General features: G+C 46.9%; 1 protein-coding gene across 1 annotated transcript in view; it reads left to right on the top strand.

Annotated features, from left to right (window-relative positions):
* Positions 1-12,143, top strand: part of LOC109559781 (uncharacterized) — a 169,806-nt gene that overhangs the window by 131,141 nt on the left and 26,522 nt on the right. Inside the window, 2 exon segments of the mRNA XM_070794115.1 lie at positions 11,591-11,725; positions 11,728-11,919. Coding sequence (XP_070650216.1) covers positions 11,591-11,725; positions 11,728-11,919 — 327 coding nt within the window.

Below are 12,143 nucleotides of genomic sequence, written 5' to 3' on the forward strand. Positions count from 1 at the left end.
TATGGCTTCTTAAATATATCCCTCACTTAAAAGCAGACATTTAATTTCCAAATACAAGGGATTTTTTTAAGTATCTTTGATATTAATTTTTCATCTTGATATTTCTCATTTAAATGCTTTCTTCTCTGCAATCACCCTCTGTGTTTTTTCAGTCTTCTAACTTTATTGAGGCTTTCAATGGCTAAGTCAAAGCTTTCTCTTGTTAAATGTCATACTGCACTTGAAAATACGTGGGTTATTTTCAAATATCTTTTGATCTCTAACATAATTCCATGGTAATAAGAGAACAGACTCTATGACTTCAACACCTTTAGACCATGACATTTCTGTACGTGGTCTTATGTCTCTGGATATGTTCCAGTGTCTCCTAGTTTATAGTCTATATAGGAACTTGAATAGAATTTGTATCCTACTGTTGTGTGAAAATTGTAAATCTCAGTGATGTTGAATTGGTTCATAATGCTTTTCAGGTCTACTATATTTTCCTACTTCTCTGTACATTCATTCTATTAATTTTTGAGAGTTTGGTATTGAAGCACCAACTAAAAATCTTAACATATCTACTTGAAACAAGCAATTGTAATATATAATGGAACAATATGTAACTTTGTTCTGTATTTTTCAAGTCTCCTTGAAATAATAAATGTATTATCGTATTTTCATAATTTAATAAAAAATAAAGATTTTTTTAAATTGGTAAGAAAAAAAAAAAAGATGCCAGGGGTCATGTCTTCAAAATGCCAGGGGCATAAGCATCATCTGGAGAGCCTGGTAAAAGTACCCTTTTCTGGGCTTATCCAGACTGTGATTCAGTGAGCTGAAACAAACCCAGGGATCTAAGTTTTAACAAAACCCCAGGAGCCTGAGGCAAGTGGTCTCTCTGGAAGATGCTATCTAAGACTCAATCAAGTGAAGGAAGAAGGCATGCAGATGGGTGTGTCCTGTTCAGCATGCAGCTTGGCTGATCCTCTGTAGAGCTTTTATAAGATGGAGAGTATCTGTCCTTCGCCCCCTCCCAAGGCAGCTCCTCCTAAACTGTCTTTCCATTGTGCTGCTGTCACACGGGCGTCAAAGACATTCAACATCCTCCCATCACTTCATGGGGAAAGGCTGACGCCTCAGTTAGCATCTGAGCCTCCAGGTCCAGTCATTCTCTTTCACTCCCGCCTGTTCTCTGCATGGCCATCCACGAACCCTCTCCTCTGCATGGCTGGAGATCCTCTCTGTAATCAACCATGGTTTCCTGCTCCCCAGCGTTTGTGCGAGCCCTCTCCCTAACCTAGGACACGATTCCTGCTTCTCTAACCTTCTCTGATCACCACTCGTCCTGGTGACCCTCTCAAGCTCCACCTTCTAAAAGCCCTCGCTCCCCACCCTGGTCCCCGGGGACCTCCCTTCCTCCAAGTTCATGTTAGGGTCGCTTTGTGTCAGGTGACTGAAACTGACAAAGGGTTTCCTGTCCCTCTGAATCAGAGGAAGGTCAGAGGGTCAATGAGGAGAACTCCATTCTGACTGTCTGACCTGGAAAGACTGGAGTGGACTGGCAGTGGCTGTGGGGGGCAGATTTGTAGACCCACTCTGAGCTGGACTGGGAGAGTCTCCAGCCCATGCACAGGTTCTCAGTGGCGCACTGGGCATCTCGGTTCAACCCTAAGCCTAAAGTTGACCAACCGTGCTCCTGTTTTACCCCTCTCCCACTCCCCCCACACCTAAACCTCCTGCCTCTCCCCAGTCTTCTCTCCTGCAAGCTGCACTCCACCCACCTGCCCTCAGATCCAGTGTCATTGTCATCCAGAGGCCCAAACATAACTAAGGCCACCTTAGTTCCTCAGGTAGATCCCAAACAGACAGAAAGAACTAACTGGAACTGGTGTGAACCCAACAAAGATGGAAGCCACCTCCCCCAACCCCCGCCCCTTCTCTCCAAGGACGGAGCACAGAGAAATCACTCTGCAGAGTAGCAATAACAGAAAAGGATGCTGGCTTTGGGATCACACGGAACTGGGTTAGCATCATGATTTTTTTTAACCTAAAATGATGTGGCCTGCACCTTCATCTCTCCAACTCTGTTGTTTATAAGAGAGTGATAAGAAAACACCTACCCCATTGTGTGTCTCAGGATAAAGTTAGATAGTGTTTTTCTCTTGTTTGTCACATGAGCTTCAGACAATGGCTGGCATCATCTTCCGTCATCCTCATCAGGCATGTTGGAGATGAAGTATTTGAGCTGTCCCTGAAGCTTCTCACCATCAATCATCACACTACCACATCTCCTCTGGGGTGGCTCCACATCCAGTCCCTGCTCCGCCAAGAAAAACAAAAGCAAGTGCCTTGGCCAGGACCCCAGGAGCCTAAGTGCAGAGAGAATTCCTCTCAGTGGAAAGAGGCAAGATTTTGACTATGCTGTTCCCTCTCATCCTTGTATCAGTGAGCCTTGGCTGTGGGAAAAAAAAAAAAAAAATCACTCTAAGTCTCAGCGGCTTAAAACAAGAACCATTTATGATTTCTCATGAGTCCAGCAGTTAGCTGGGTGCTTCTAGGCCAAGATCAATTGATCTTGGCTGGCCTTAATTAAAGGTTTTGTTCCAAAAGGCTTCTGGAGGCCTCACTCAGAACTGGTATGACATCACTCCTGCCACAAAGCCTACTGATCAGAGCAAGTCATGAGGCCAGTCTCTCCATGAGAAGAATGACCAAGTATTGTACATTACAGACATGTCTGCAATCAACCACAGGCCTCAAGCTTTTCTCTGCATCCCTTATAGTTCCTGATTATGGCTTGAAGTGAAAAAACTCTGTTATAAAATAAAGATGGGTGGACAGTTGGGAGGATGGACAGAGGGTGGCTGGGTGGCTGGGCGCCACTGTGTATGAGTGGGTAGATGGGTGAATGGGCAGATGCAAGATGCATTCAGTGGTGAAGTGTGACAGGGTGAGTGAATGGAGGTGGTTTGCATGGATGGTGGGCAGAAGCCTCACATCCTACTCTCATCCTTAGAGTCAAGGGGCATGGTCACACAGGAACAAGAAGACCACGCTTCCATCCTACATCCCTTGCAATCTCCTGGTGGGCAAATGAGTCACCTTGCTGCACACGGCATCGCACCGGAATCTCTGTTGCTCCTGGGCAGGCTGGCCACGCCCAGGGCCTGTTACCATGACTGTGTGTCTCTCCTTTCCCTCATGATGACACCCCTTAAACTTCTCAGTGCTCCCATTTCCTACAAGATAGAAGCCAAGTAACTTGCTGCAGCATTGAAGACTCCCCATGGCCTGGCCCCACTTGTCTCCCCAACGTTTTCTTCTGCTATGGCAGACCATGCCTTCCCTCTCCCACCTGCTCCCCGCTAGTAATTGCTGTAGCCACATGATGCTCCCCCACTTTCCTTGAAGACGCCAAGCTTTCCTACACCTCCCTGATTTTGTATGTGCTGTTCCCTCTTGGAAGTGATCCCTTTGCCCTCAGTCAAGGGGACGTTTGCTTACTTGTCCTCTAAGACTTCATCCCTGTGCTCCACCACCATCTTGTCCTTGAGGGCATCTTGTACAAGCCTCCACTTGTTACATTTCTGTCTCCCCCCTGGACTTACCTTCCTTGGGGCAGTGAGTCTGGCTCATGGCAGTGTCCTCAGCATCTGGCCCAGTTCCAGGAGCCTAGAAGATACCTGGTGTTTGCTGAAAGGATCCATCCCTTGCAGCTTTGACATGTTCCCCCTGCCCTGTCCTCTCAGCGAGTGTCCACTGTGTTTCCAGTTCCTGACCAGGTGTTGGACTAGCCACAAAGCATTGATAGTCTCGTGGAGGGAGCGAAAGCAGGCATACACACATGTGCACACGTGATCTCCCAGAAATCAAAGCTCTGCCCACCAGAGGTAGCATGACACCAGCACCTCTGGGAGAGCTCAGGGTGCCCAGAATTCATGGAAGAGATCACAGTGAAATTGGGACATGGGGACTTTGATGAGTGAGGAAGAGAAGAAGGCTTTGGGGGCCAAGGATCTGCATGAGTGAGGCTTGGCTGTGAAGACACATAAGAGCAAGCCACCAGCCCAAGAAGGTGACTCAAGGGGAAACAAATATAGCGCTGGGAAAAGATGCTGAGGTCAGATGGTTAAGGGCCTCGAATGACAAGGACAAGAAGGAAGCTAGAATTTATTGATTGTGAGAAGGCCAGGTTCCTCAAAACTATCCTGTGAGTAAAGGTTCAGAGACATTAAGTAACTTACCCAAGATAATACAGCTAGGAAATGGTAGGCCTGGGATTCAAAACCAGTCTGACTCTAAAATCCACCTCCTCAAAACTGAAAACAGAGCTACTATATGATCCAGCAATCCCACTGTTGGGCATATATTCAGAGAAAACCTGGTTCAAAAGGATACATGCAGCCCAACGCTCATTGCAACACTGTTACGATAGCCAAGACATGGAAGCAACCTAAATATACATGGAGAGAAGAGTAGATAAAGAAGATATGGTACATAGATAAAATGGAATATTACTCAGCCATAAAAATAATGCCATTTGCAGTAACATGGATGAACCTAAAGATGATCATACCAAGTAAAGTAAGTCAGACGAGAAAGACAAATATATGATATCCCTTATATGTGGAGTCTAAAAAGTATGATACAAATGAATTTATTTACAAAACAGAATCAGACTCACATAGGAAACAAACTTATGGTTACCAAAGGGAAAAGGTGGGAGGCAGGGGAGGGATAAATTGAGAGTTTGGGATTGACATATACACACCACTATATGTAAAATAGATAATCAATGAGGACCTACTGTATAAACACAGGGAACTCTGCTCAATATTCTGTAATAACCTAAATGGAAAAAAAAATTTTTAAAGAATAGATATATGTGAACCTGAACCACTTTCCTGTACACCTGAAACTAACACAATATGTTAATCAACTACACTACAATATAAAATAAAAATTGTTTTAAAATAAAATAATACCCATCTGTTCATTCCACTGGACTCTTATCAGTCAGGAGGCCGAGAGCAAGGTTTAGCAGGAAGGGAGGTTATGGATGAGATGGGTCTTAACAAATATTATCTTAATGCTATTTGGACTGTGTTCTCTGTCCCTGAATCAATGAGCTCCTGGTCTATTTCTTCTCTAGTTGGAAGCAAAACCCTCTATGAGCCACCTAAAGTGTGTGTTTACCTCCACTGCTTCTAAGGAGACAGGACAGAGACCCAGGCCTTGAGGTTAGCCCTGAACTGAACAGGTGACTACAGCCCGCCCTACCCCATTGAGCCTCCCTGCCAAGGCCTCCCCACCTCCCGGTCAGCACGGCTGGATCTGTGTTCCTTCTCAGGGAATTCCTTGGAGGACAGGTCACGTGCTGCCTGGAAATCAATGTGTTTGACCAGTTGCTTCCCTTTCATCTTTTCATTGTATAATTCTGCCCCCCGAAGGCAAAAACACTGGTCTGGCAAGATTTGTTCTTTTTAAATCTGGCTGGAGCCTCACTAAAGTCCATTAATCTTTAACTTTTTATAGATTTTTCTGCTTAGAATATATACTCTGTGCTTGCATTTCACGTGGAGATTGAAGCTCTGCTTCCATATTGATGATGACTCTGAAGACTTATGTTCTCTCTGGGGTTTTGTTCTGTGGGCTTATTTATCAGTGCCAGCATGCCAAGAACCCCATAGATCTCTGCCTCACTCAGGAGCCAAGCAGTGGCTAAGACCCTGGGCCTCAGGTCACACAACTGCTGCTGCTAAGTCTCTTCAGTCGTGTCCGATTCTGTGCAACCCCATAGACGGCAGCCCGCTAGGCTGCCCCATCCCTGGGATTCTCCAGGCAAGAACACTGGAGTGGGTTGCCATTTCCTTCTCCAATGCATGAAAGTGAAAAGTGAAAGTGAAGTCGCTCAGTTGTGTCCGCCTCTTAGCGACCCCATGGACTGCAGCCTACCAGGCTCCTCTGTCCATGGGATTCTCCAGGCAAGAGTACTGGAGTGGGGTGCCATTGCCCTCTCCACAGGTCACACAGAGCCAGACACAAATCCAGTCCCAGCCCTGCCATTCTACCTGTTCAACCTCGAGCAAGTCACATGCATCTCTAAGGCTCATTGAAAATGAAGACCCAAGGGACTCATATCTCACCCGGGTTTGTATAATCAGCACAAAGCCCATATACAGCCATAACAATTACTGTTGAAGAGTCCTTGACTCTGCAAGGACAGCCACTCCTTACCCCTATCCCTTACCTTTTTTCCAGTCTCCCCTTCTCTTCCAAGAATAACTGCTGGCTCTTTCTCTGTCTACTAAGTTAGCCTTTCAATGCCACCTCTAATCCTCCCTTCTAACCAGCATCTCTGATTAACCTCATAAGAAGGTCTAGGGTAAAGTACACAGAATCATGGTCCTCTGTAAAAAAGACAAGGAGATGGGAAAAATTTTGATATGTACAATGCAGTTTTTTCAAATTTATTACTGGCCAAAACTATATTTAAAGAGTATTTTATTTATATATATATATATATATATATATATATATATATCTGAATCACTTTGCCATACAACAGAAATTAACACAACACTGTAAGTCAACTATTCTTCAATTTTTAAAAGAGTATCATCAAAGTGAAAACACAAAATTTATATATATTTTGTTAAATCTCAAATCCACAAGGCCAAGTACACCAAGTACTTGGGAAAGACAGCTTAAGAGAAGTGATTTAAAAACAACAACAACACGGGCCACCTCTCCCCACACACTGGCCACATTAGCCTACTGAAACCACAGCAAACACCATGTGGGTCAAGAATCTGCCGACACCTATTTTCTGTCTAAAAGTTGGCAAGGACTGCTCTTAGTTGCCGAACTTCACAGATAAGCTGTGCCACTCCGCACATTAGTCCTTTTGTGGGCACGTCCTAGGGGAGGTATGCTGACTGGCCACCTGTAGACAGATAAATTATATGGACCCTTTCCCACCTTTTGGTGACTCTGGTTTAACTTAATTGCTGATGACAAATCATTTAAAAATTCCTTTACTAATTGCTTCTGACCAAAACCATTCCCACTTCGCTGTCTTGATACTGCGAGGCACGGAACTGTGACATCTCTAGTCTTTCCACCCACCATATCTCCCATCGCATGAAATGGCCACTTAAAGACCGAAATCAGACTGGAACTCAAAGACTGACTTCTGATTTCCTACCAGCTACGTCTCTATTTTAGATGCTATCTTTCAGCCAAGTCAGTATTCTGGAGGACCATCCTGTCAGACATCTGTGAGAGTGAAAGCATTAGTCGCTCAGTCATGTCTGACTCTGTGCAACCCCATGGACTGTACCCATCCAGGCTCCTCTGTCCATGGAATTCTCCAGGCAAGAATATGGAGGGGGTAGCCATTCCCTCCTCCAGGGATCTTACCAATCCAGGGATTGAACCCAGGTCTCCTGCATAGCAGGTGGATATGTTACCATCTGAGCCCCCAGGGTGGCTGAGGGACATATCAAAGGAATGATTTCAATGATCCCAGAATCTTGCATCTTTTATACATACAAAAGTGCTAAATTCATTAAACTGAGATGCCTGCTTTACTTTAATTAACAGTAATCTTTTGATGGTCTAATTACCTGGTCTTTGTTGCAAAAACTCCTGTAAATCCTGGCTCCTCCCTTACCTCTTTGGAACAGTTCCTTAAAATTGTCTGGAAGGCTGTGTCCTGGGCTTAAGACCTCATTTTTGTCCACTGAAAACATAATTCTCAACCTGTGCTTTTTTTTTTTTTAGTCAATACAGCTTATGGGTAATCCCCTCCATGTGACATCTATGCCTGCCCCACAGAAATCACAAGATTCCACAGGACCCAGATTTCGTTTTCTAGGAAGCATTTTCCTTGCAGATATATGGCTGTGTGGTTGGATCCCTGGGTTGGGAAGATCCCCTGGAGGAAGGCATGGCAACCCACTCCAGTATTCTTGCCTAGAGTATCCCATGGACAGAGAAGCCTGGCGGGCTACTGTCCATAGGATCGCAGAGTCGGACATGACTGAAGTAACTTAGCTAATTGTACAGAGCCTCCAGATTAGACAGTTGGGACCCAGGTATCTTTGCAGAAGGATGTTAGGCTGGGGAGGTGGGCTGGAGTAGATAAGTAAAGGTGTCCTTCACAAAACTACCACAACCAGCATCTCCTCGTTGAGTGTCCTGGATCTACCCACTGGACGAACGTCCTCACTATGGGAAAACTGAAACGAAAATTAAGAGATGAGTAAGCATTTTCTGGGTATTTGATAATATTTAGAAATTAATATTATTGATTATTAGCTGTGATAATGATGCTGTGGTTTTTTTTTTTTAAGTCTATCTTTTAGAGATACTTCTTGAAATGTTTCCAGATGATGCAATATGATGTCTGGTATTTGACTCAAGATAATTTTGGAAAATGGGGAGTGGGCAGGGATATGGATGAAACCAGATCAGCCATGGGTTAATAATTGTTGAAGCTGGTGATGGATCCGTGGGAGGTCTATGTACAATTATATCTCTGTTTATGGAAGTTTAAATGTTGCCATAATAAAATAGTTAAGAAAGAGAAAAAAAAAAAAAAACAGAGGAAAGAAAGGAAGGAAGAAGGAGCGGGGGAGGGAGAAAGGAGGGAAAAGAAATGAAGAAACACTTCCCATGCAGTGTATATCACAATCTGTAGAAACAACTGTCATGTGTCGATGAAAAGTAACTGACCCACTCTGCAGAACCATTTTCTGGACAGAAATAAATCCCCGGGCCACCTCCCCAAAGTGGGTTTAAGATTCTGGGGCTTGTAGACCTGGTGTTTCATTTGCATATCTGCATATTCATGGATGCATTAAAGAGGAGTATCCTGAGCAGACCTTGGTGCCCCCTCAGCTCCTGTGGCCTCTTGACAAGCCCTCTCACTTCGGAACACGGTGGACACAGGGAGGCAGCTTTGTTGGGCCACCCTTATCCTTTCAGACACTAACCTCACAGATGGCTCAGTAGTAGCTCGGGGACTGGAGTGAGGTGGTTCTCTACAACATAATTCCAGACACATATTTGAACACAGGAAGGGAGAAGATTTTACAAGTCTCTAAAATAAAATGAGCTCTTGAGAAGAGAAACAAGGATGAAGGAGGATTTCTTTATCAGAGGCACTGATTCATCGAAATGGCTCACTGAGTTTTGATTTATCTCCATGGAGCTCATGGCTTATCCCCATTTACCTTCCCCTCCTTCTGGGAGGAGACACAGCAGGGCAGGCATATACTTAGCCACTGGGAGACTAAACAAAGGCAGATAGGAACCAGGGAAAAGCAGGCCGAATTAATTGCCATGCACCCAGCCAGCCAGCTCAGAAGACTGAGGCTAGGTGAACAGGAAGTGTCTAAAGTGGCTGGAGGAGGTAGGAGTGGCCAGATCTCGGTTCTTGGGAATGAACAGCAGAGGACCTACTGGAAGGGGAGGAGAGGGGCAGACCTCTGCCTGGAGCATGAGGGGACCACTCTGGGCATGCAAAGAGCCAGCAGTGACTTGGCCCTTTTTATGTGCCAGGCACTGTGCTGGACATTTGGCATAAACATCTCAGGAGACTCAGCACAAAAATGGGGGAGGGTGAGACATCCACCTGCCTGAGATGGATGATGTAGGGAGCAGGGAGAGGAGTTTAGACTAGTCAAAGGTGACCAAGGAACAGTTAGTTCACTGCTTAAGCCTTTGGCTGATCCTCTGTTCTAGTGAGTCAGGCTAACAAAGAAGTTCAGGGCCATGGCTAGTCCTGATTAGATGCCTTAGAGAAGCCAAATCAGGTGAGAACCCACTATCCACTTGACCAAGCTATGGGGCTTTCTTCTTGCATCTTTAAACTAGGCAGGACAGGGACAGGCTGCCCCATAGTCCCTGAGATGAGCTCCAGGCTGGCCAGGGAGGATGCAGAGCCAAGGCCTGTGTGAACAACTGATGGTGTGAGCATCCCAGTACAGCTGAGAAGAGATGGGAAATAGGTCTGATGAGGGCTACAGCTGTCCACAGCACTGGCCTCAGCCAGGGGTGATTTTGCTCCCCTCCCCCGCACCCCACCCCCACCAGCCTGGGGCATTTGGCAAGACCTGGAGACATCTTTAGGAGGTATCAACTGGGCCTGTAGATGCCAGGAATGCAGCCTAACATCCTACAATACATAAGAACCCTCCATCCACCAAAGAATGACATGGTCCAAACTGGCAACAACGTCAAGGTTAAGAAACCCTGGTGTTGGACTTCCCTGGTGGTCCAGTGGATATGATTCCACCTGCCAATGCCTGGGACACAGGGTCAATCCCTGGTCTAGAAAGATCCTATGGAGCAACTAAGCCCAAGCACCACAACTACTGAGCCTGCACTCTAGAGCCACCACAGTGAGAAGCCTGTGCATTGCAACAAAGAGAGGCTAAAATCCAACCCACTGCCTGGAATGAAGCTGCCCCTAACCTGAGGAAGAGGCATTTTTTCTAACTCAGCCAGATGCAGTGTGAGGATTTACATGAGCCTGGAGATGGGGGACAAAGGAGAGGTGCCTGGGGATTGGAGCCACAGTCATATTGGAGTGTGAGGAGAATGTACCTGCTGTCACCCAGACTGCGAGTTGTACAAAAAGCAATTTAAAAGAGATATTTAGTCTTAATAAAGAGTCAAAAAGTCAACCCACATGATTATGTCATCTTCTTGCTGGCAAAGACAGAGGTTTTAAAGCACGATAACATACCTACCAGGTGAGAAATGAGATGAGCTCAAAGATCTTCACTGCAGTACTGTTTCTAACAGTACGAGATCAGAAAACAATACTCCCATAAATGCCCATCAGGGCAGGACAAGCTGGATAAACAATGGCATATCCTGCAAAAGAATGAGGTCTCCAGAAATAGAGTAAGTGAAAAAAAGCCAAGTGCACAACCCTGTGGAGTTGGCCTTTCACCGGGTGGCCTTCCACTGCCACCAGGTGAAAGCCCAGTGAGGAACAACGTGGTACTGATAAGTGCTTATATTTGCATAATCCTGGTGGCTCAGCCAGAAAGAATCTGCCTGCCAACGAAGGAGGTGCGGTTCAGTCCCTGGGTGGGGAAGACCCCCTGGAGATGGAAATGGCAACCCACCCCAGTATTCTTGCCTAGGAAATCCCATGGACAGAGGAGCCTGACCGGATACAGTCCATGGGCTCGCAAAGAGTCTGACACGACTTAGCGACTAAACAAGCGGATTTCAAAACCACCCAGAGGGCCTCTTTTAGCCATACTTACTTCAAGTAACATCAACTTTGCTTTTATTGGGGCGGGGAGGGGGAGGTGGGAGTGTCTCATTTTTCTTTCCCGCAGTTGAACTGCCCAGCCTTCCGGATCCTGGACCCCCACAGGCCGAGCCACTCGCGGGGATTTAAGACAAAAGCCTGTGAGAGATACCGTTCCCTAGTTACTCCAGCCAACCCCGAGACTTTCCCAATCCTCAAGTGGCCGCTGAATGTGAAAAGTTCAAGGAGTCTGAAGGAATCCCGCAGGAACCTAAGAGTTTGGAATCATTTAAGTACCCTTCACCCTCACCCCATCTCCCTTTTCCCTCTCAGGGAAGCGAACTGAACGTCTGAGGAACCTGGCCCTCCGACCTCCCCGCCCCCGCCCCACTGAGAGGGGCGGAGCGACCGCTACGATGGATCCTCCCGCCGGCTTTGTGCGCGCTTGCAATCCAGCTGTCGCCGCCCCAAGAGCCCCCTGCCCCCGGAGGACGCACATTTCCGGGCCGCCCACCACCCAGATCGCACCGCCTGCCCACATCTGCTCCGGCCTGTTCGGTCCCCGTCGGGCCCCAGTCGTCCCCCCGAAATGCCGGTCGACTTTACCGGGTACTGGAAGATGCTGGCCAACGAGAATTTCGAGGAGTACCTGCGCGCGCTGGGTAAGCGCTGCCCGCCGCGCTCTGCCCGGGCGCCCCGCCGGACCTCTGAGGGTGGGATCCCCGCGCCCTTCCGAGCCGGCCGCCCATCAGCCTGCCTCGGTCAGGCCTTATCGCCGCCCAGAGCACCCGGGCCGCGGACGGGGCGTCTCCGGGAGCCAGAGACCTGCGAATTGCCGAACCCGGGTTGTTAGGGTTCATGGTGGTCAGTGTCTGATAGTTGGCTC

The sequence above is a fragment of the Bos indicus genome, chromosome 1 (assembly GCF_029378745.1).
Source record: "Bos indicus isolate NIAB-ARS_2022 breed Sahiwal x Tharparkar chromosome 1, NIAB-ARS_B.indTharparkar_mat_pri_1.0, whole genome shotgun sequence".
NCBI classification, from domain to species: domain Eukaryota; kingdom Metazoa; phylum Chordata; class Mammalia; order Artiodactyla; family Bovidae; genus Bos; species Bos indicus.